Source organism: Macrotis lagotis, chromosome X (assembly GCF_037893015.1).
Source record: "Macrotis lagotis isolate mMagLag1 chromosome X, bilby.v1.9.chrom.fasta, whole genome shotgun sequence".
Classification (NCBI taxonomy): Eukaryota; Metazoa; Chordata; class Mammalia; order Peramelemorphia; family Peramelidae; genus Macrotis; species Macrotis lagotis.
In genome coordinates this window covers 239511215-239536180 of record NC_133666.1, presented here as the reverse complement: position 1 = coordinate 239536180, position 24966 = coordinate 239511215, and the positions used below count along the sequence as shown (strand labels likewise).

Here is a 24966-nt window from a genome sequence, read left to right as displayed (position 1 = left end):
GCCATTTGTGGCTTCTGGGAAACTCCAACTAAATTCTCATTTGTTTAGCTGACTTGCAATATATAGAAAGTGTGATGGGAAAGTCATTGTGGAAGGAATAACTATTTTCTTCCTTCAAATTTGTGGGTATGTGCTTTGGTTTGGTGGGATGACCTATTTTTTTTTTTTGAGACTTCTTAATTACTGAGGTTTGTTGAATCAATATAGTTGACTATTTAGAAAGGAAAAAAATCCCATTAGAATGGTGAATTCTAATTCATATCCTTATAAAGCAATCATTCTAATCCCAATGGAAATTCCCTTTCCTTTGAAAATATCTGCCTTCCCAATACTCCCTTAAGAATTTTAAGATTTTTCTTAGATACTTGGTGCAATGAAACTATATTTATTTTTGATTATAGAACTGACTCTAGTATATTTATTCAATTTAGCATTGCCTTACTTTCAACTCTTTTGTCATAGTAATTATTGGATACATTTGAAATGTTGACCAATTACTGTTTAGGTAAATTCTTACCTAATATTGTAAAATTACCTATTTTTTAAAGATAGAGCAATAGAGTGAAGGAGATATTTAGCCTTGTGGCTATGAAAATATTATTATAGAAGCTTTAGAGAACATTTATTTGCCAGTTAAAAGTACACAAAAATAACATTACACTTTCAGCTTAGTTCTGTCTATGAACAAAGGAATGTAGGAAATACTATACTGAATCTGATCCTTTCAGTATTACTTTAACCACTGCTACCAAAGGATATTTTTGGTGAAGGTATATTTGTTTATTAAGCACAAAAAGGTTACAAAAATACTTTTGTTACATTCCAAGATGACAGACTTATAACAAGTTAAATGGATCTTAAACATTTCTGAGGTTGGAATTTAGGAAAGGGAAAGAAGATGGATGGACATCTAGATCTGTGTTTTTATCTATTTATAGAACTTCTTGTAAGGAAATTCCCAAACTAATACAAATTAGCAAATGAATGTTCCACAACTTACAGTCTTTTTAATTGTTGACTGTAATAGGGCTGAGATATCAAGTGACTTACTTGCCCATAGTTAACAGTCTGTGTATGTTAGAGAAAGGACTCAAAACCAGGATGTATTGACTTAGTGACAGCTCTTTATCTGTTGTACTACACTTTCTCTCTTTTTTATACTCTTAGTGTCTGTCATCTTTGAGGTTAATGAGTTCACTATGTTTACAAACTATTGTGTAAAGTAGGAATGTTGCATAAAATTACTTCTTGCAACTTCAGGATTAGCACTAACATATGTATTTTGGTTAACTTTATATGTTAATATTTTATTAATAAAATACAGATGTATTTTTAAGTGTTAATATTTAGCTTTCCTTCCTTGTCTCAACTTACACTAATCTTTAGCACTTTTGACACTGTTATTATAGGATCATGTCATGCTAGGATCATGTCATGCTTTTGTATTTATTCTTTTTTATTAGTTCTCAATTTTGTCTTTTCTATGTTTATCTTTGAAAATTGGTGTTGGAAAAATATCTTTACTATTTCTAATAAAGTATGGTATCTGAGATATACAGGGAATTCCTACAAATATATGGTGTATTTGCGCATATAGACAACACACACACACACACACACACACACACACAATTTTTTTCCTGACTGAAAGAGTGAAATATTAGGTTAGTTTTAGTGTAGTAGTATTAGTGAAGTATTTAGGTTAAGTTTCACCTTTTTCTTCAAAAAAATTAAAATCACTGTAGTTAAAATGCTAAAGAGAGAAGCGACATTTTTTATATTGATTGGCTAATTGTTTTATGGGATGGTCATTTCTGTATTTTAAATCCCATTATCAGATTTCATCTTCTTAACCCTTTCCAGATTTGCTTTTCTAAAACTCCACACTGGAGGCAGTGTGGTGCAGTGGAAAATGTGGCAGATTTGGAACCAGCGAAATCTGGGTTCAAATCTTGCTTTTTTCCTTTACTTATAATGACCTTGGTGTCAAGTCATTCATCCTTTCTGGACCCAAGTTTGCTCATCTCAAAAAATGACTGGATTGGATTAAATACATCTGAGATGCTTCTTGCTTCACATCTTTGATTTTATATTCTTTTACCTGTAGTGGGCTCAGTAATAAAAACATTACCTTTGGTTCTGTGGTCTTCTGATCTTGCCTAAAATTTCAATCTTTCAAAGTGCTTTTTAGATTACCATTTGTGTTCCAAGTCACCTATCAGAATTGTGTTCAGGGAGCCTTTTTTCACTTCTCTTGTCTTTCATAGTGATTCTTCCACCCTCCAATTTTTTGACACAGGTAAAGATTCTCCTTTTCTTCTTCAGGTACTTTTTCTTCTTTGATGGGATTGGCGGCTACTTTTACAAGGTTATTTTCCTCTTTTGTAATGTAGAGTTGTACTCTTAAGAACCAAAGGAAAAATAAGACATTAAAAATATTGTTACTATAGAATACTTATTTCCTTTCTCTTAATTTCTCCTTGTTTAGTGGTTCTGATTTAGGACTAGTAAATGAAGTTATGGGAGCGGGATTTTTCATTGAGTGATGTTCATTCTGTAGAAATAGTTGTCCTCCTTTCTTGTTTTTGAAGAAGTTGACATATTTGTAGGCCTTTCCCTATTACATGTTCTTCTGTCTTTGCTCACTTTTTTCTTCTGTTGATGCTGAAAAAAAAAGTTTCAAAATGCTCAGTGTCATCAGTAATTTAAGGAAGTGTATATAGATTTTGACTGTCCATTTAGATTTTTGATACATTGCTGCATAAACCCTTTGCTAATTGAATAGAAATTTAATGTGACACTAATCTTCCAGCCCTCCAAGTCTTTAGATGTAACTGTTTTGGTTACAGTTCCACTGAGATCTGACCCAACCTGTAGGAGAGGGTTTCCTGTGCTTACCTTTGGCAGTCTGTTGAAGTATATAGATAATTTGTCAGAGTGTTTTTAAATAATTGAAAAAAAAATAGATTTCCCCCCCACTAATTTCTAAATTTCATTTAGGGTTTAGAAAAATAAAGATATGTTTTCTTTTTCTGATTCTAGTCCCTATTCTAGGAACCTCTAAAATCTAATCAACTATTTGGAGTTAGGCATGGTAACTCAATAATTCTATTTGTAAAATGGAAATGATATATACTTTTTCCAAAAAGCTTTATTATAATCATTAACATCACTTTTCCTCACTCATGTACAGTATATCCCACACCTTTAACAAGTATCAGATGTCGAAAACCTCTTTTTGGAGAAATAGGACACACTATTATGAACTTACTTGTTGTGAGTAAAATTAATATTTTGCTTAATTTTACTACTTATTTGCTAATTTTTACTTAGCAAGTGTCATGCATTTAATTTGTGATTAATATGCTTTGAATCTTTTGAGATTCTAAAAATGGAATAGGCTAAGTATTTTTTCAAGTATGTGAATTGACTTCATTAATTATTCATTGATCAAAAGTTCATTTAATGGATACTTCATCCAGCTTCATTGATGTCAGTTTTTCAAATGGGTCACCTTGGAAAATAGTCCAAAAAGTTAACTAGCTGACTCATTGTCTATTCTTTGTATTGGTGCTTCAAAGAGGAGAAAACTGAGAATGTTACTTGAGAGTATGGTTTCTATTTACACGACAATAGCAACTCACATTTCTGTAGCTCTTTAAGGTCTGTAGAATGTTTCATTTATACTGTATCATTGAGCCCTCACAATTACCCTGTGAGGTACATGCTGTAATTATCCTCATTTCATATGTGAGGAAACTGAAGCTCAGAAAGGTTAAATGACTTGCCCTGGGTCACACAGCTAATAATAGTTTCCACAGCAACATTCAAATTCAGGTTTTCTTGAATTCAGGCTCCATCCACTATGCCACTTAGCTTTCCTTTAATGTACATTGGCTAGTAGGTGAGCTTATGAAATTTTTTAAAAAATCTCATGAAAATATTTAGCTGTTTTTTTTTACTTTGATCTAGTGACAGGTTAGTACTGTGCATGCTTTTTCACCTATCAATTATCTTCTATGTGTCACCATGCCCTTACATCCATTCCAGATATTCCTTTCTTTCCTTGGCTATTCCCTTTATGGTGGTGATAGGGAGCAGCAGACAGGGATGACAGCGCCTCTGTCTGTCCTCAACTTGCCATAAGCATGAGCATTTAACATTTGAAGTAAACATTTGAAGTTATTTACTACATTAATGTAGCCATTACAAAGTTTGTAATTGTATTTTTTGGTGAATTATTTCATAATAGTTTGTGCTTAACCTATGTTTGTATGTTCTATATTAGAGTTACATTTGTAATGGCAAGATGGTGGTGGGTAGCAGTTTAAAATATAGGAAAGTACGAAACTATGAACTTTTTTTTATTATAGGACCTGCGAAATTATCAGTATACTTTGCATACCATAGAACAGTTGTTGATTCACATGGAAATGGGTAAAAGCTGCATAAAAATACCTCGAAAAAGATACACTGATGTAAGTATTACTTCTTGTCAGGGCTGATCTCAACACATGCAGGCTTCCTCATTCTCAGAAATTCTTGTTTACATCCTTCCATAAATCTTCCACAGAGATCTACCCAATAATCACAAGGTCTAGGTTTAAAATAAACTTATTTTGTGGATACTAATATAACATTTGAATGCCATATGTATTCATCACCTCATAATTTTGGGAAATGATTAAAATGTGTATAACTTTTTTTCCAAGACAGTGGGGTTAAGTGACTTGCCCAAGGTCACACAGCTAGGTAATTATTAAGTGTCTGAGGCCTGATTTGAACTCAGGTCCTATTGACTCCAGGACCAGTGCCCTATCCACTGTGCCACCTAGATGCCCCATATATCATTATTTTAATGTAAAATCTTGTATTTTTTGTTTTTCTACAAATTAGTTTGCATCTTTTGTTTTAGAAATTTTTTTTTTTGCCACATTGAGAGCTATTTAGACTAAAGCTTGTGAACCTCACTAGGAATATTATAACTAATAAATACAAATTTTTTTTTATTAACAGATAATGAAAGTCGTAAATTCTTCTAATGAGCATGTAATAAGCATTGGAGCTAGTTTTAGTATAGAAGCTGATTCTCATCTAGTTTGTGTTCAGAATGATGGAATTTATCAAACACAAGCTAACAGTGCAACAGGTCATCCCAGAAAAGGTAAAGTTTTTTTTTTGTGACATTTTTCTACTAAAACTTAATTTTTGTTTAAATATTGTTTTAAATGATAACCTAACAATCTTTGTCACTGGTATTCATAGAAGCACTGTTGCATAGAAATCTATTAAGATTTCTTTAACTTGCATGATAATGACTGGATGGATCATTGTTCATCAAAAAATAAATTCTCTTTGCTATTCCCTCTACCCTCATTTTCTTCCCACCTTCTTCCAATTGCCAACTACTCTTCTCATAACATCTTAAAGACAGTAGTGAGTATTATTTGGGAAAGTTGTGAATTATTCTAATGCATCAAACATGATAGAATAGAAGCCTTTTTCTGGTTCAAGTAGAGGTGATTTAGTTGACTCCGGTAGTTGCCTTTTTCATTGTCTTGTAATGTGGTTCTGGGGACAAAGAGCAGTGTCGCTGAAGGACACCGAATTGATTCAAGGGCTCTAGACACTAGCTTTCTTCCTTCCACTCTCTTGGATATGTGACCTTGGGAAAGACATTAAATTTCTCTATTAAAATGAGAGCATGATACACAAAGGCCTTTTAAGTTCAAATGTTCTATTTCTTTTGAGACATGGAGCAATTCCTTACTCCAGAAATAAATTTATGTATTCCAAATCCAGTGATTTCTGTTCACTTAGGTTCATTTCCTTTCTGTTCTGTTTAGACTGTATGTTCCCTAAATTAACATTTAATAGAAGTTTAGTGCCATATATTTTTCCATGGATATCTGGAAGCATTTTGTAATTGTGATAAAATCTTTTCTGATTATACAGTCATCTCATTCTATCCATCATTCCCAGCAACTGAGGTAATCTATAAAAATTCATTTTTCTAGCTAACTTAAAACATTTCATTTTAAGTATTTGTCTTTTGTTGTGTTTTAGACATTTTGGGACAAAAAGATTCTTAATGAATTACACATTTTCTTCTATAACAGAATACATCAAATATAATAATTTTTAGGATAAAAAAATCATGGATCTAGAGGTGAAAATGATCTGAGAAGTCATTTAGTCTAATTCCCTTTTTATAGATGAGGAAACTCATAGAGTGGTTTAGGTTGGTTCATTGACTTGCCCATGCATGGTCAAGTAAGTCATACAAATAACAAGGTCACATCCATCATACACTACACATCAGAGGTGGAATTTGAGCCAAGTTCCCCTGACTCTAGAGCCAGTGCTCCCAGTTGTATTATCCTGCCCTCTTACAAGTCATTATAAGAATGTCAAAGTGTAATAAAATGATGTCTCTTGGATCCTACTGAAGCGTGATGGTCTGTCATTGCACTAGATGACCCCATGCTGCTCTAGTTTTTGAAGTCTGAGAAAAGGGAGTAGTTTTTTTCTTTCTAGGTAAGTTGGTTGTCAGTTTTCATGTTTTTAGTGTACCCTCCCCATTGTCCATATTCATCTCTAAATTTACTCCTAATCTGTTGTAGGCTGCTAAAATAGAAAATGCAGCTTATTTGAACCGTGTGTAAACTCAGATTAAAGACATTCAGTGTGAAGGATTTAGGAATAAAGGAGATGTTGCAGAGAGAGCAAGAAGGATAAAGACTGACAAAGGGTCATTTGGTTTATCCACTTGGAGGTTACTGGTTACTTCTGAGAAGGCTGTTTGATTGGAGTGTGGAAGATGGAAGCCAGGTGGCAAGTTTTGAGGGAGTTGGTAAGAAAATATCCTGTTCCTCTGATGTTTAATGATGACATGGAGGGGCCTCTGGGCTCCTGAAGCAAAACACTGTATCTCACAGGGCTTGTCAGTTAGAAGGACTTTAAATAGTGAATTGACAACACCTTGTTTGTTATAACAGAAGACTAAGCTAAAGGGTTATTCCTGGGTTGAACACAGCTTTTTGTGGCCATAGATACTCATGATGATGTCGAACAAGTCAGAGGGCTAATATTCTGGATCAGTGGAATGAACACCAGCAAAATAATAGATCCTTGAAGTTAACTAAATAAAACCATGATAAAAAAATTTAAGTTTGACTAGGGAGTACCCTTGCCTCATTTTTGTTTTTAAAGAAAAAGAGCCTAATTTTTAAAAATAGACATTAATAAAAATATATAACTTCTATATATGTTTTTGGGAATCTATTGAGCTGATCATCATCATTTTTACTCTTGACTATATCTTTCATATATGTTCCATTCTCTCTACTGCCCTAGGCCCTTGTCATCTCAGCCCTAGATTACTGTATTAATTTGCTGCTCAGTCTACCTGTTTCTCCCCACTCCAGTCCATCCTCTATTCAGTCCCTAAAATGATTTTCCTAAAGTTCAGCTCCTGTCATGTAGTAATTCTATGCCATGCTCCCTGATCATTAAATTCCAGTGGCCATTCAAAATTCTTCATAGCTAGGCCCCTCCTATCTTTTTGGTGGTCTTGTATCTTGTTTCCTCCCCTACTGCCCTCCCTTTACCCCACATAAACACTTCACTCCAGTGATAACTGACCTCCTGACTTCTTCCAAGATGACAGTCCATCTTTTGGCCCTGGGCAGCTATCTGGCTGTCCCCCATGTTGGAATGCTCCCCAATTCCTCAACTCTGTTGACTTCCCTGGCTTCTTTTAAGTTTCAGCTAAAGTCCTACCATCTACAAGAAACCTTCCTCAACTCCTTTTAATCCCAGTGTCTTTCTGTTACTTTTTTCTGTAGGTTGTATTTATTTTTGATACCCTCCCTTCAATGGTAATCTTCAGTGCTTAGCATAGTTCCTGCCACAGAGCAGGCACTGAATGTTTATAGATTGACTTTTTCTTATTAATAATTTTGATCTGTTCTTTCTGTCCCCTAAAAACATGTCACTTTATTGCATTTAGATTTTTACTCACATTGTTCCTTTTGCTTAGAATAGCCTCATTTTCCTCTTATATTCTTTCTTATCCATTAAAATCCAACTTACACCCTTCTCCAAGACCCTTTCTCTAAGTTCTCCTGTCAGATGTCACCTTCCCTTACAGATTTTACTCAGGACTGCTTTGCACTTCTCTAATGAACTGATATATTATTTTCCGTTGTAGTTATACATGTATGCATCATACCTTTTACTAGGTAGTAACATTCACAGATAACTTTGAAACCATTTATAGGACATTAAGAGATAATACTTATTTAGTACTCAAGGGTTCAGAGAACACTTGCCTTACATTATTATCTCATTTGATCCAAACAACAACCCTGTGAGATAGGTACTATTATTATCTCCATCTTATGGATGAGAAAACTGAGGCTGAGAAGAATTAATAATCTTCGCCAAGTCACACAGTAAGATTTGAACCCCATCTTCTTGACTTCAAGTCCAGTGCTTTTTACACTAAGGGATAGGGATTAGGTCCATGATTCAGTTGATATAGGGAACTCCTGGGTTTGGAGACCCCTTGTAACAATGCAGGTTGGTACTTTTTGTGCATCTTATGGTCTTAAGAGAGTTTACTTATAGCACTTAGAGATAAGAAACTTCAGACACTGGGTCATCTTTCTTGTCTCTTGTAGAACAGCATGTGTTTTATACTCATGTACACGTATTATGTAAATATTCTAATTTTACAAAATAGCAGAATTTCTATATCCTCCTTTACACTTTTTTCCACTGTGCAAGAAAATGTTTCATTCTCTTTTTGTTGTATTTATCTGTCCACCTACACTTTTAGCATCATCAACCTGGAATTCAAGCCCTCTGTCCTAGCAGATATACATAGTTCAGCAAAAACAAACCAACATATTGGTAGTGGAATTTTTTTTTTTTGCAAGGCAATGGAGTTAAGTGACTTGCCTAAGATCACACAGCTTGGTAATTATTGAGTGCATGATGTCATATTTGAAATGCACTCCTCCAGATTACAGGGCCCGTGCTCTTGTCTACTGCGCCACCTAGTTGCCCCTTGGTTCAGGAAAAAACAACTTGTAAATATCACTTTTTTGATAATAACTTAGTAAATTTGAATTAATGTACTATGAAAAATAATTTAAATTAATTTTTTTTGCAAGGCAATGGGTTTAAGTTACCTGCCCAAGGTCACACACCTAGGTAATTATTAAATGTCTGAGGCCAGATTTTAACTCAGGTCCTTCTGCCTCCAGGGCCAGTGCTCTATCCAACATGCCAACTAGCTGCCCCTTGAATTAATTTTTTAAAAATTTGATTTAAGGCAGTGGGGTTAAGTGACTTGCCAAGGTCACACAGCTGGGCAATTATTAAGTATCAAGACTAGATTTCAACTCAGTTCCTCCTGATCCAGGGCCAGTGTTCTTTCCACTGTGCCAGCTAAGCTGCCCCAACTTGAATTTGCAATAAATCTGAATTAATGTGCCATGAAAAATAAATCCTTGAGTTTGCTGACTTTGTTTTTCTTTATCAGTGACTGGGGCAAGTTTTGTGGTATTCAATGGAGCCCTAAAAACATCTTCAGGATTTCTTGCTAAATCCAGCATAGTTGAAGGTATGAATTTCTTCAAGATTGTTTTGATGTAAAAATTGACTTCAAAATTTCTAGAATTTTATGGAGAATATTCCAAAAGGTACCTAACATTAAATACTTCAGCTCTGGCAGCTTAATACTAATTTATCTAATGTTTAGAAATAATTTTCTTTAAGGTAGGACCAGAAAATTGAATGCATTCACAAATATAAATTGAACTTTGTTTATGGAATAATGAATAATTAGGAAACAAACATTCAGTAGATATTGGGAAGAATGCTAAAGATTCTTTAGAAAATAGTTGAAGTGCTTTATCTTCAGATGATATTTTACAGTGAAGGGTTTTCTTAAGTGTTAGGTTTTTGTTTTTGTTTGCAAGGCAATGGTATTAAGACTTGCCCAAGGTCACACAGCGTAGGCAATTCTTAAGTCTCTGAGGTCGGATTTGAACTCAGCTCCTCCTGACTCCAAGGTCAAGGCTCTGTCCACAGTGCCCTTTTTTAAGTATTAGGAAAAAAGATAACATTATTAACACTGTGAATAAGTTTAATATTTTAAAAATTTTACACCATAATTTTATAAGCATTTTGATATATAACTATTATATGTACTCTATTTCAGAAAATTTTTAACAAATGCCTCTGCATTTCTGAAATGCAGTTACCTAGAGAAAAAAGAATGCTTCTTTAATGAACTTAAAATAGAGGATTTTTCAATAAAAAGAACATTTTTATTAAAAAAAATGAATTTCAAGACAAGACTTGCACACAAAAAGTATTTTGATAATGGAAATCAGTGTTATAATAAATCTCATTGCCTAGCTTAAGAAATCTCTAACTTCAGTTATTTTATTTCTAGATGGTTTGATGGTGCAAATAACACCAGAGACAATGGAAGGCTTACGGCTAGCTCTAAGAGACCAAAAAGACTTTAAAATTACATGTGGGAAAGTAGATGCAGTAGACTCAAGAGAATATGTGGATATCTGCTGGGTTGATACTGAAGAAAAAGGAAACAAAGGGTAGGAATTTTTTTTTAATGTAATATTAAATGTTTAAAATTAAATGAAACTATAAGTGGAAACATTAAACTTTTGACCAAAAATTTTATATTTTAGGTAATATAATAAATGCTGAGGTCATCTTGTACAATCCATTAAGCCCCAAGCACACTCCCTTTACTAGATGCTGTATGTGGAGAAATAACAAAAAAAGGAGTTCAGGCTTTATATCAGATCTAGCAATAGCCAAAATTACTTACTGACTTATTGAGGCATGTCCCCCTAGTAAGAAGGCATCCTGTAATTGTAGGAATTGTAGAAAGAACATTATATATGAAGTTAGAAAATCTTAGATCTTTATTTTTTTTTATTAAAAAATAAAATTTTTGGTTTTTCTATTTAGTCTTTCTGTCATATTTTAAGGTCCATTATTTGTGCAAAAGTTTTTATTTTTGTTTAACCAAAGTACTATATTTAATTTCATGGTATTTCATGTTGTAGTAGTTCAGGACTGTCCAACCTTACTTTTATTGAAACAACAGACAGACAATATGTTTTGATTTGCCATTTTAGTGAAAGTTCTGCAATAGCTTGCCATGATTTACTAAAGCATTTAGTAAGCCCACAGGTGGTCGCATAAAATCACCCTGAGGGGCTACATTTTGGGCAGTCCTGTTGTAGTTTTGAAATTCATTCCTTTTACAATCCTGAGACCTACAGCCTTCCATTCTCTTAATGAATTTTTAACTTTTTAACTTTCCATATGAAAATCCTTTGTCCATTTGGAACTTTTAGTGGTCAATAAAGATATGTAAATAAATTTTTATGACCAACTTTTCTCCAGGTTTGTGTAAATAAGAGTTTATTTCCTGAATACTTTTATTTTGCTTTATGCAGTACCAACCTGTTCTCCATGTTTTCTTATTAAGACTTATTTATTCTAATTATCAGGTTTGCTTAAAAATAAACTTTGATGAAAAAAATTTTAATACCAGATATTTTAATAATTTGTTTTTATAATAAAATTTGAGATTTCATGTTGTCAAACCCCATTTGGTATTGCTTTTTTAATTACTTGCTTTGATACTCATGAACTTTTTTTTAAAGTACTTTTTTAATTGAATTTGTTGAATATTATTTCTGGATAAAAACTATGCTTTTTTTTTTTTTCCAGTTTTAGACTCTTGGACTCATAGAATTGTATTCCGTCCAAATCACCAAATCTAATACTTTTCTTTAGATGAAGAAACTAAAATCCATATAGGAAAACTAATCTGTCCAAGACTGTATGTAGCAGTTGGATTTGAGCTTAGGTCCTCTGAGCAAATCCAATTCTCTTTTCCTCTCTTTCAATGCTAATTTTTTAAATGTCCCTCTCCATTTTTGTGAAAAACTTTTTTACATTTAATTTTTTGCCTAAAAGCCAAATGAACTAAGGGTTTGCTAATTTATTTCTTCAAAAATTAGCTCATTATTTTATTAGTTCATATTACTTTTGCTTTACAGTTCTGTTTATCTTACCTTTAATTTGTAAAATCATTCCATTTGAACTCTTGAATTTTATTTTCTCTTTTTTTTTTTTCTATTTTCCTTTCTTGGTAGTATGTATATTCAGCTTATACCTTTTCTGCTAAGGATTGCTATAGTTATATCCCATAAATTTTGATAGTCATTCTTTTTTATTCTTCGTATTATTTGGTTTTATTGAGGATGTTTTGCTCTGTATTTTCAAGTTGCATCTTTTGTTCAGCTTTATTAAATTAGTTTTGGGTTCTGGCATAACTTGTCCATTTTAGTACCTTTCTAAGATTTTCTCTTCATGACTGTTGTTGATAATCAGAGGATCATTACATTTTTCATGAAATCTTTAATAAATTTGATGTATGCACAAGAGATTTTTTGTTGGAAGAGAGACTTAAGATGGCATTTTGCTCTACTAAATCAATTGCTTTTTTTCACAGTGGGAATTACTCAATTTTTCTTAATGAAACTTGACTAGTTTCCCATCAGTATCTTCACTGTGTGTAGATGGAAAGGTAGTCATATAGATTCATAGAAGTTGATATTGTTTTGCTTTTTTACAGCATTCATCACATCTAAGATTTTTTTCACACCTTTTTATCTTCTGCTTCTTCATATACTTTATGAATTAATCCCTCAAGTGTGTCCTCTCAGTTGTGTCAGCTCTAGCATGGCTCTCTTCTTTAATGTGCATACTTAATCTGATACAGTTGCTCTCTTCATCTTTATAGTCTTTAGTAACATTGATCTTAGTAAGCACATTCAGGATATTTAAAGTCCAGTAGTTGTTCCACTGTCCTTGATGATAAACAAAGTATTTAATATAAAACCTTTGCATTTTGTTTCCATTGTCTGTTCTCCTTAATTTTCATTTGTAAATAACTTAAGGATAATTTTGCTTGCTAATTGGATTTTACATCATACTTCTTTATACTAGTTTTACCCTCTATCCACCATTTTTCTCTTTTATAAAGAAATAATTCTCAATTTTGTGCCATATTTCTCTTATAAGATTTGTTTCAGCTCATTTTCTAAGCTAGTTTTTCTTTCTGTGTGGCAAATAAATCCTGTTGTCTAAGGAACTTTTTGGCTTTTTAAAAGTCTCCTAATTATGGCATTTGCTTTTCATGTATGACATTTTGTTTCTATCATCTATTTCCCAGCCATATCTCATTTTTAATCATTAGAAACTTGTTTAAATAAGTGAGGATACAATTTTCAGAATTGCATGTTATATCTTTGTTCAATTTCTGTACTAATGTGATCTTTGCTATATTAAGTCAGTGATTTGATTACATAGAATCAATAACAAGTCATTATTTTATCAAAATATAACTTAATTCCTCATTATTATCTATGATCAACTTTTTTTTAAATTTTTTGCAAGGCAGTGGAGTTAAGTGATTTGCCCAAGGTCACACAGCTAATTAACAAATGTTAATTTGTTAATTGAATTTGAACTCAGGTCCTCCTGACTCCAGGATAAGTATTCTATCCATTGTGCTACCTAGCTGCTCCTGTTGTCTTTTTCTTGAAGCAAAGTATTTATGATAATTTAATGTGAAGCTTCTAATAGTCTATTATAAGTGTTTGGCCACTCATTCCCTATTTCTCAATCATATTTTCCAACATTTTCAATTTCCTTACTTCCATCACCATCTATCAGTATATATATATATATTTACTTAATTTTGAAGATATAATCAAACAATAGCATTTCTCTATCTCAGCAGACTAAACATTTTTTGCCTAAGATGCCAATTATTTTTGTGACAATTGCCTTTGAGCACAGGCCTTGGAGTCAAGAGTACCTGAGTTCAAATCCGGCCTCAGACACCTGTGGCCTTGTGCAAGCTACTTAATCCCATGCCTTGCAAAAAAAAAAATTCTCTATTTTGAGGTTAATGTAAAGGAATTTGACTTAGTCCTGATTGCTCACTTTCAGTTTGCTAGAACTCAAGTATTGAAAGTTGGAAGGATTAATTAGTCTTATAGTTGACTGAGGGGCTTAGTAGATACTATTGCCTTTGAGTGCATATTTAAACTACCTCCTGTCAATTCTTATTAGCTTCTTCAACATGAAACTGTTAATCATCTGTTTAACTGAATGATACTTCCGTTTCTTTGGTTTCCTTAACAGTGAAAATATCAAGATTGATATGACTCAGTATCTTTAGTATTCTATGTCTACCATTTTGCTGGATATAAAGATGTCATATTTGTAATACTAACAATGTAATAACAATAGACTTTCTTTAAAACTGTGATTCTTATTGCCCACCACACCTTTTCCCAACATTCTTCCATAACCACTACAGAAGTGGAAGAGTGACACCAGGACTTAGCGTCATCTAATAATTTTTATAGCTTGTCCTGAAACAATTTTGATCACCCTACTGGTAAGGACCCTTTCTGTGCTGATTTATTATGCTTCTCAGGAAACAGTCTTAGTGGTTAGAATCATGAGGTCTCAGCTAAAGCATAATAATTTACTTTTAAATGTTTATTAGTATGCTTTAATAGCAAATTGTTGGGTTTTGTTTTCTAATTTATTTTTTGTTCTATTTCTTTTAAATTGATACATTTAGCTCATTAATCATAAAGGCTATAGTTGTTAAGTCTGGCTCTCCTTCCTTTAGCTAATTTGTGGTTTCTTTTTTATTTTATCTGTACAAGGTATCATTCTGGGTTGCTTTTTTTTCAAGGGTTAAGTGACATGCCCAAGGTCAAGTGTCTGAAGCTGGATTTGAACTCAGGATCTCCTGACTCCAGGGCCAGTACTTTATCCACTGTGCCACCTAGCTGCCCCACTGTTTTTTTTTTTTTTAAACAAAGTTGTATTTAGTTTTAGTCTCCACTTACACAAAGCCACAATTCAGACTTCAGGTTTTGTACCATGGTAGAAGGAAGGTATGGTGGTAGCTCTTTTCTATCCATATCTCCCACTACATTAGATACACAATAAATATGGTGCTTTATCTTGAAAAAGACCTTAATTTGCTTGTGAAAGTGGTCATCAGAAGAATTGCAGTTTGAGTTATTCAAAAGTGGTGCTTTCTCAATCTTTGTCACTCTTTCAGAGAAAATTGAGCATAAGCAAACTTGTAAATCAAGTCGTATTTAATCTTGTTCTCTGAAATATCAGATAAATTGGAACAAATTTGTGTTTTCAAACTGGGTATTATAGCAAAACTGAGTATACTTGAATTCCAAATCTATATTACTTTTTACATTTCTGCTATTAAATAAATTTGCCAAAGGTCCTATTCAAAGGAGAAGTGTATTTCCTCACCTCATTAAGAATCAACTTTTTCATGATGAAGAATACTCAGGATAAGCAGTATCCTTGCATTACTAGGATGCTGAGTTTCATTCTCTGTTTTGTAATCATTTGAATAGACTTCACTGCTTCATAGGCTCTAAATGTCACCTCATTTTACAGTTGAAGAAAGTATCTAGAGAGGCTTAAATGGGGTCATGAAGGTTGAAAATGGCAGAGTTAAGATTGAACATTAAACCTAACTTTTCTTTTCAATTAAAGTCTTATGATTTGCCTTGGTCATACATACTACTAATTGCTATTTTCCTAGTCAGGCTTTGAAAACTTTATTTTCATTTGCTTTCTGAAATAGTGGCTGTAATCAACAGCGTTTATAAATTGTTTTCTCCTGACTATTTATAAGATTCTGATACTGAAACTTTGTCACTTGGTGATTGCCCCGACCCGCGGGACAGCAAGGTGGGGTGTCGAGGAGGACCCAGCCTGAAAAGGAATGGGTGAGAATAAGGAGAGTGAGACCCAAGGGTGGTGGATAAGGTCTGAGTTTATTGAGAAAAAGTACATGCTTATATACTGTAGAGAAGGAACAAGGAAGTTAGCTTGGGGGTGGAATTGGCATGACTTGGCCTGTGAGAAGGGATATTCTGCGGTCAGGTTGTTCTTGGTAACGGAGGGTAAGGCCCCTTTCCTGGAATTTGTTTGAGGTTTTGCAATGCTCGTTTATCATGTCTTAGTTCCTGCCATGGGGCCTCTTGGCCCCTGACATGTCCCCCTTTTTTGTTTTAAATTTATGGGCAGGATCCCTGTCTTAGGCTGTGCAACTTGTTTTTCATGCTTGGTATCCGTGACCAGGAGGGGACCGTAGAGAGGTCCTTGTTATCTCCTGTAGGATCTGATGTTCCCAAGTCATGGAGTCGCACTAAATCCCGTCATTGGGTATCACTGCAGCCCTTAGGGGGTTTAGTTTTGGGTGGTGCCTTTCCTTGGGCAGATGCGCGCATACCAAGGTGGGCGAGGTGTAAGAGCAGCGAACCTCAAGGGTTCCATTTGGAGGTCCTCACAGGACCCTTGGCTTTTCAATTGGTGGTATAAGACCGAAACTGGTTTTCCAAGGGCTGAGTCAATTTGGGATTTGATAAAGTTGGTCAGTCTTCTGAAAGCCCATGGTCCAAAAGAAATTAGAATTAGGAAGCCAATTAACGGGCCTAGAAGGCTTGGGAGCAGAGTAGAGAGCCAGGGGGATGTAGAAAACCAATTTTTATACCATGCCTCCTTCTGCTCTCTCTCCCTCTTGCGCCTTTCCAGGCTGTCTTTAACCTTCTGCAGACTGTCTTCTACCAGGCCAAGTTTGTCTTTGTAGAAGCAACATTCTTCTTTGAGTGCCGCACAGAGTCCCCCCCCCCGTTGTAAAAACAATACAAGTCAAGGCCGCGTCTATTCTGTAACACCACTTCAGCTAAAGAGGCGACAGAGTCTTTCAGGTGTTCTAAACCTGCTTGAAGTTCTGAGAGATCCTTATCAATGGCGGCACTAAGCTGGGTGTACTGTGCATTGGAGGAGACTAAGGAGGCAATACCTGTACCAGAGCTAACAAACGCAAGTCCAATCAGGACCGCGAGTGTAACTGCTGTCAGGGGTTCTTTTTTTTCTCTGATAAGGGTACCTCTTCCATGTTCCCAAAATTGGAGGAATTCCTCTGGGTAGTGGACAGTTAGGTGAGGAAAAAGAGAGACAAGGACACAATAGTCCTTTCTCTCAAGGAATTGTTTGGTGTCCACAAGTATCAATAAGGGTACTTTGGTTGCATACTGTGTCTAGCTGAAGGGGGGGGGGGCATTTGTGGGCCAAGGAGACAATTTCCCTGACCGGAGATTTTTGCCAGAGTGAGGCCTTGGGATTCCCCAGTGCCCCATCTGAGATCATCTGTTTTGTTGGAGTGTGTGATGTTCCCAAATTGAGCAATACCTTCATAGAAGGCCGGGGAAGGGGAATAGCAGATCCAGCATTCCTCCAATGAAGAATTCTGTATCTGGGTCAAAGCTTGTACCAGAGGCATTGATGAGAGTAAGTATGGTATGGGCAGTAGAGGGATCGCTAGCAGGGAGGGTGGGTCTATAGGGGACGGTGTCGAGGGAGACGGGGGTGCTGGGAGTAGGTTGGTCCAAGGGTCTGGTATTACAGATGTTAGCATTAGGCCGAATGGCCACCGGTTGGGGGGGGTGTGGGGATGGTTTGAGTGAGCTTTATGGTAAATATTAGACCCTCATCATATCCTTCCTTGTATAATCTGAGTCCCCAGGTGTATCCTTTCCCCCATCCAGACGCCCTTTTACCTTCTGTTGTGAACTGGATTTTTAGGGGGTTACACCATTGATTCTTTTTGCAAGAGGGGAGGGACAGGGGGTCACATCTATATGAGTTACAAATGCGGGTAGTATAGTTGGTAGTTACGGAAATGAAATCTGATTTTGAGTTCGTGATCCAGTACCCAGTTCCTGTCGTCTCACAATCCCATTTTTTACAATAGAAGTCCCCCATTCTACCGCATTGTGGGGCTGATGAGTGATGGTATCCCGGGCAAACATAAAAGGAGAGGGTCCCAAGCCTCTCCTTTCTATCTTGAGAGCCACAGCCTGTCATGCGATCATCGGACCCCCATACTGCGTCCCATCCACTGTTCCATTCGGATAATCGACAAAGATCTGGGTACAGGGGAAGCCAGGGTGTCGTGGAGTCAACTTTTGAGGTACTCCAGATGCGGAATCCTTGAGCGTCTTCGACTGACCAAGTGTAGTTAAGTAGTTGGTATGAGCAGGACAGTGGAAGGAGCAGGCATAGGACGAGTGCCTTCATGCTAGATCTTTTATCTACAAGAGAGCACAGAGGGAGATTTCTCAGGGGGTTCCCTGGGTCGATTATGTAATTTCACTAGACGCTCGGGTAGCCATCTAGCATTTTGAGCTGATGAATCATAAATACAGGCATGTCCTTTACCCCAGATAAGGACTGGGTCAGGTCCTTGACATTTGTTGGAGATGGGATCTCTCCACATAGCCTGTGCATAGTTGTGTTCGGTAGTGGGATGCCAAAGGCAATTGGCTGCTGATTTGGTAGTAGCATCAAGGGAGAGGAAATTTAGGACAAAGAGGGCATGGTTAAGAATGGCTTTGGTATTATTGGCCTTGGGGTAGAGCGCCTCTGAACCTCTTTGCAGCTTGGTAATCATATTCTTGAGCGTTTGGTGGGCTCTTTCTACAATGCCCTGTCCTTGAGGGTTGTAGGGAATTCCTCTAATATGTTTGATACCTAGACTCTGACAGAAGTTACGGAAGGAGGCGCTTGCATATCCGGGGCCATTGTCTGTTTTAATAATCTTAGGGTTGGGGAGTGTGGCCAAGGTGGCCAGAACATGGTTAATAACATGGCGGGTAGCTTCACTGCTCTGGGGGGTGGCAAAAATAAACCCACTGAAGGTGTCGACAGAAACATGGATGTACTTAAGCTTTCCAAAAGGCGCATAGTGGGTGACATCCATCTGCCAAACTTCACCAGGGACCAACCCCCAGGGGTTGACGCCGAGGTGTGGCTCTGGGAGTAGGACAAGACACCCTGGACACTGCTTAACAATTTGTCTTGCTTGTTCCCTGGTTATATTATACTTGAATCTGAGCGTCTGTGAGTTTAGGTGGTGTAGCTTATGAGCCTGCGTTGCTGCCTCTAGGGGATTCAGAGAAAGTGCTGCTAGGACTTCCTGGGTCGCATGGTCTACTTGTGCATTTCCTTTCGATAGGGGGCCTGGAAGATCGGAATGGGCGCGAATGTGACCAATGAAAAAGGGTTGACTTCTTGAAAGTATGAATGACTGTAACTTGGCAAAGAGAGGGGAGGCATTGGTAGATGGTCATATATAAGGGACAGTTTCTAAAAGGGGTACCGAGTGGGCAACGTAGGCACTATCTGTGTACAGATTTAAAGGATCAGGGACTACCTCAAAAGCCCAGATGATCGCAGCAAGCTCTACAAGTTGTGCTGAGGTGTATGGGAAAGTGAGGGAGGTGATCTTCCCATTTACGCTCACTGCGGCTTTCCCAGATGCTGAGCCATCTGTGAAGATGAGATGGGCCTCCTTGAGGGGTGTCCTTTTAGTTATTTTGGGGAAGACTACAGGTGTTATTTGCAGAACTGAATAAGTTTGTCAGGGGGGGTAGTGATTGTCTATGACCCCCGGGAATGAGATACAGCTCACAGCCCAGTCATCATCGTTTAATAGGAGCCAATTTATTTGTGATGCTGTGTATGGGCAAATGATGCGATCAGGTTCTTTGCCAAAGAGTCTTACTGCAGCTTCTCTTCCTCCTTTAAGGAGGTCAGCGGTGAGGTGTGGGTATGATGGGAGAATTTTGGTGGGGGTGGCTGGCATGTGTATCCAGAAAAGTGGATGATTTTGCCAAAGCAGGCCAGTGGGAGAGAGATTTGTGGGAAAGAGCAAAAGCCAGAGAGGCTTTTCAGGGCTATAATATCCTATGTGTTGGTTTTTTATGGCTTGCTCGACTAGCATCAGGGCTGAGCGGGGTGTCAAGGAGCGTGGGGAGGTGGGTTCCGGGTCTCCCTTTAAGATGTCAAATAATGGCTTTAATTCCCCCGTTGTTAGTTTTAAATAGGGTCGGAGCCAATTGATGTCTCCTAGTAATTTCTGAAAATCATTGAGGGAGTTCAAATGATCAATACGAATATGGGCTTTCTGGGTCAAGATTTTGTTAGTGAAAAGTTCAAATCCAAGAAATAACTGGGGGGGTCGGGTCTGAACTTTTTCCGGGGAGATCCGGAGTCCTCTTTTTTCTAGTGCCTCTATAAGTTTCTGAGAGATAGTTACCAATTCTTTTTCTGTAGGTCCCACAAGGAGGATATCATCCATATAATGGATGATATAGAGTGAGGGATATTGCATTCTAAAGGGGTCAATAGTCTGGGCTACGTACTTTTGGCAGAGTGTAGGGCTGTTGGTCATGCCCTGGGGTAAGACTTTCCATTGAAAGCGTGGGAATGGGCCACAGCAATTGGTGATGGGTAGGCTAAAGGCAAAGCATTTGCAGTCAGCGGGATGGAGAGGGATTGAGAAAAAACAATCTTTGAGGTCAATAACTACCTTGGTAAAACCTTCAGGGATGGCTACAGGCGAGGGAAGACCAGGTTGCATTGCCCCCATGGGGATCATTGTTTTATTAACTGCTCTGAGGTCATGTAAAAGTCGCCATTTACCTGAGCGTTTTCGGATGACAAAAATGGGGGTGTTCCAGGGGGACACAGAAGGTTCGATGTGTCCTGCATTTAGTTGTTCCTGCACTAATCTAAAGGCTGCATCCAATTTAGCCTTAGGAAGGGGCCACTGGTCAATCCAGACGGGATGGTCATCTTTCCATGATATTTTTTCCGCCTGTAGTGCAGGGGGACCAGTGGCCCTTATAAAAAATGGTTTTCAAACCCTAATCCCGAGCGCCCTGTTTTTCCTGTAATTTGCAAAGGGAGCGGTTGGCCTTGCTTTTCTTTTCCAAGGCCTTGTCCAGGGAGAAATCCTTGAGCAAGCATCTGGCTGGTTACTGTAAAATTAGGGCTGAACATAATGACTCCCATTTGGGAGAGAATGTCTCTTCCCCAGAGATTAACAGGGAGGCCAGGGACTACATAGGGTCGAACAGTACCTACATTTCCTTCCTCATCTTTCCAGGGGAGCCATTGAGAACTTTGTAGGGTATTTTGAGATTGTCCTATTCCTTGTAGGTGGGTCATAGAGGGCTGAAGGGGCCAGGAGGGTGGCCAACTTTCTTTGGAGAGGACTGTGGAGTCCGCCCCAGAATCTAGTATGCCGGAAAAGATCCGGCCCTGAATGGTCAATTTAAGTGTAGGCCGTTCCCGTGAAATGGTTTGAGCCCAATAAACATCTGAAGACCCTGGGTTGGAAGATCCCCTCCTTTGTGTAACTGCTGGATATTGGGTTTGCAGAGGGAGCGGGAGTGCTTGGGCAAGGCGTTGTCCTTTCTGAATAGTAATGGGATTATTAAGAGCAGACGCGATTATTCTAATTTCTCCCGTATAATCATTGTCTACAAGAGAGGGGTGGATGATAAGGCTGCCCAAGGTGGAGCAGGCGCGGCCAATGATAAGAAAAAAGAATCCCTGAGGGGGGGGCATAGACGCCAGTGGGGATCGTACTGGGACCATCTTCTGGGTTTAATATTGTACGGGAGGAGGAACACAAGTCCACCCCTGTGCTCCCTGTGGTGGCTCTGCGTAATGGCAGGCAGGCAAGCTGTTCCCCCGAGGCTTGCGGGTTGGGGGTTGTTTGAGGGGCCCGGGGCTGGCCCCTCTTGCCGTTTCCGGGAACGGGACAATGGGTTGGCCTTCAGTGTTGGTGGTGGATCGACAGGTGTTGGCCCAGTGCTTTCCTTTCCTACCTCTGGGGCAGAGGGTCTGTGGTTGATTAGGTTTTTGGTAAAAACCTCCTATGTTGGTGTTGGTAGTTGAGCATTGGCGGGCAAAGTGGCCTTCCTGGCCACACCTAAAACAGGTCTTAGATTGGTCAGAGTGCTGAAGGGCTGCCCCAACAGCTAAATGAACTGCCTGCGACATTTTTGATGTAAGGGGGTCTATGTCTCTACAGAGTCTTATCATTTCATCCAAGGTTTTGTCTCTCCATTTTCCCCGTAAAATGGAGCGGCAAGCGGCATTGGCATTCTTGTAGGCTAAGCGTCTAACAAGCTGGTCATCAGCCACTTCCTGCCCTAGGGTCCTCTCTGTGGCTTCCAGGAGCCTGCTTACATATTCTGAGAATTCCTCCTGGTTTCCTTGGACGATTTTATTGAGGGGTGCAAAAGGGGAGCCAGTGTTGGGAAGGGCCTGCCAGGCAGAAATGGCAGCACTAGCTGTCTGAGCAAGCAGTCCGGTCGGGAGACGGCACTGCCAGGTTTCACTAGCGTACTTGCCCTGCCCTGTGAGTTTTTTGTATGACCACTTTGCAGTAGCATGCTCTGAGGCCTTGAGATTGGCCGTGGCAGTAGTTTGACAGTGGTCAAAAAAGTCAGCCTTCCAGGTGAGGAACTGTCCCTGTGTAAGTACTGCCTGGATGACTCTGAGCCATTCAGAGGGGTAAAAGATATCCCCCACGAGATATGGCTTCCAGCGCAGAGAGAGTGAAGGGGGCATTAGGCCCGTAAGCCTTAACAGCTGCATGTAGGTCTTTCAGAGTCTTGAAATGGATTTTTCTGTATTCCTGTGATTTTTGCCTCCCTCGGCTATCTGCTTCTTCTCCCTCATCCTCCCCTTTCTTGTCTTCCTCTTCCTCTTCCTCCTCTCTATGAGAGGACTCGGGGGGCTCAATATCCCCTGTACCTGGATCACTATCATCTTGGCGGGATCTTGTCATGACAGGGAACGCCATCTGTTTTTTATAATTCGTGGCAGCTCCCGCCTTAGAGTGTCTCTGTTTTGTTTTGCTTTCACTTCTGGTTTTCGAATTAAACTGATTTTTTAAGAGGGGGATTTTAAGGGACCTTTGTAATAAATCCTGTAGGGCAGACAACTCACCGGAGAGCTGCGCATATTGCATTTGGAGGTCTAAAACCTCACGGAGTTCTCTTACTTGCGCAGATAGTTGCTCCCGCGCCTCAGTGAGCGTGGTCATATTAGGACCCAGGGGCAGGAAGGCAGGGGCGGTTAGGTATGGAGGGGGAGCGGAGGCTAGGGGCCAGTCTAGATTATTATATCTAGTGGCTTCTTCAAGTTCTGCCTCATCGCCTGGGTCTAGAGACTCTGAATCCGGGTCCATCTCTGGACTGGACCGGAGATTCTTATTTCTTATAAATACTGGGCACATTATGGGCTCCTCTGCTGGTGTTATCTCAGAAGGGAGAGGAGGATAGAGGGATTTGCTTGGGAGGATTTCAATAACTACTGAGGGAGATCTAGATGGAGTTTTAGGAGGTTTTGCTTCCTCTTCTTTCAGAGACTTTATAGAGGCTGTATGTGAGGCTGTACGTGAAAGAGGGCGGAGGCAGGAGTCCGCAACTGAAAGAAGCTGTTGTTTTGTGGGGTCCCCGGTGGCGCTTTCCACTATGTCTCTTATAAGACCCCAGTAAGAAAAGGCTGTAACAGGGACGGCATCGGGTCCTTCTATTTTCAACTTCTGATTAAGATCTCTTCCTACTTTCTGCCATTTGCCTGGGTGGATCTCAGGTCCCGTTACCAGAAACCACGGGCATACTTCATCTATAAAAAGGAAGAACCTAACAAGATCCTTTTTCTTTACTTTAACTCCCCTGTCCTTAAGTGCCAGTTTGAGGTCCCGTATAAAGACCTGTTCTTTAGACAGCTTGGAACCCATGAGAAAGGAATGAGGCAGATGTCACTTACCTGTTCGTGGGGCTCTCCGGAGCAATCAGAGGGGGTCGCGACGATTCTTCTTCACGGGGTCTGCCTGGCGAGAGTCCGTGCCTCGGGCCCCACGTTGGGCGCCACTTGCCCCGACCCGCGGGACAGCAAGGTGGGGTGTCGAGGAGGACCCAGCCTGAAAAGGAATGGGTGAGAATAAGGAGAGTGAGACCCAAGGGTGGTGGATAAGGTCTGAGTTTATTGAGAAAAAGTTCATGCTTATATACTGTAGAGAAGGAACAAGGAAGTTAGCTTGGGGGTGGAGTTGGCGTGCCTTGGCCTGTGAGAAGGGATATTCTGCGGTCAGGTTGTTCTTGGTAACAGAGGGTGAGGCCCGTTTCCTGGAATTTGTTTGAGGTTTTGCAATGCTCGTTTATCATGTCTTAGTTCCTGCCATGGGGCCTCTTGGCCCCTGACAGGTGATTGCATTTCTGAATGTGTTTAAATTTAAGAGTTTCTTTCTGCCTGAATTTTATTTCTTTGTACTATGTCCTGTTTCCAGTACTTCTGTTAGTAGTAGTAGTAGTAGTAGTAGTCCCTTTTTTTGTATTTTTTTTTTTTTGGCAAGGCATTGGGATTAAATGGCTTGCCCAAGGTCACACAGCTAGGTAATTATTGTCTGAGGCCAGATTTGAACTCAGGTACTCTTGACTCCAGGGCCGGTGCGCCATCCACGGTGCCACCTAGCCGCTCCTTGTTTCTAGTACCTCTGGACAACTTTTTGTTCCAATGTTTCCTGGAAGATGGTGTTCATATTTTAAAATTATTTTGGAGGGGGTATAAATAATTCCTAGATTGCCTTCAACTAACTTTTCAGTTTTGGATGAGCTCCTAGTTTTGCTACTTTGTTTTATAAAAATCTAATGTTATTCTTCTAATTTGTTCTTTCTTTGGTTTTGCCAGTTTTGTTCTTCCATTTATATATTTTTTTCCGTGCTATTTTAACCATTCTACCCCTCCTCTGAATATACTGAAGTACTACACCTGAAGCTAGAAAAACCTGAGTTCAAATCTAGCCTCCTTTATTTACTTTGTGACAGTGGGGAAAAATAATTAATCTTTATTTCTTCATCTGTAAAATGGAAATAACACTTAACCTTCTAGGGCTGTTGTGAAGAGCAAGAGAAATAA

The 24966-nt window shown here is 38.4% G+C and overlaps 1 protein-coding gene across 4 annotated transcripts in view; it reads left to right on the top strand.

The window, feature by feature from the left end:
- ZFYVE16 (zinc finger FYVE-type containing 16) overlaps positions 1 to 24966 on the top strand; it is a 67059-nt gene that overhangs the window by 36538 nt on the left and 5555 nt on the right. For 3 of the 4 annotated variants that reach the window (XM_074200033.1, XM_074200031.1, XM_074200032.1), the window contains exons 11-15: positions 3194 to 3276; positions 4374 to 4478; positions 5017 to 5164; positions 9551 to 9631; positions 10469 to 10631. In XM_074200033.1, coding sequence (XP_074056134.1) covers positions 3194 to 3276; positions 4374 to 4478; positions 5017 to 5164; positions 9551 to 9631; positions 10469 to 10631 — 580 coding nt within the window. Of the gene's footprint in view, positions 1 to 3193; positions 3277 to 4373; positions 4479 to 5016; positions 5165 to 9550; positions 9632 to 10468; positions 10632 to 24966 lie in introns of those variants that run through there. The other variant, XM_074200035.1, reaches the window with a different exon arrangement.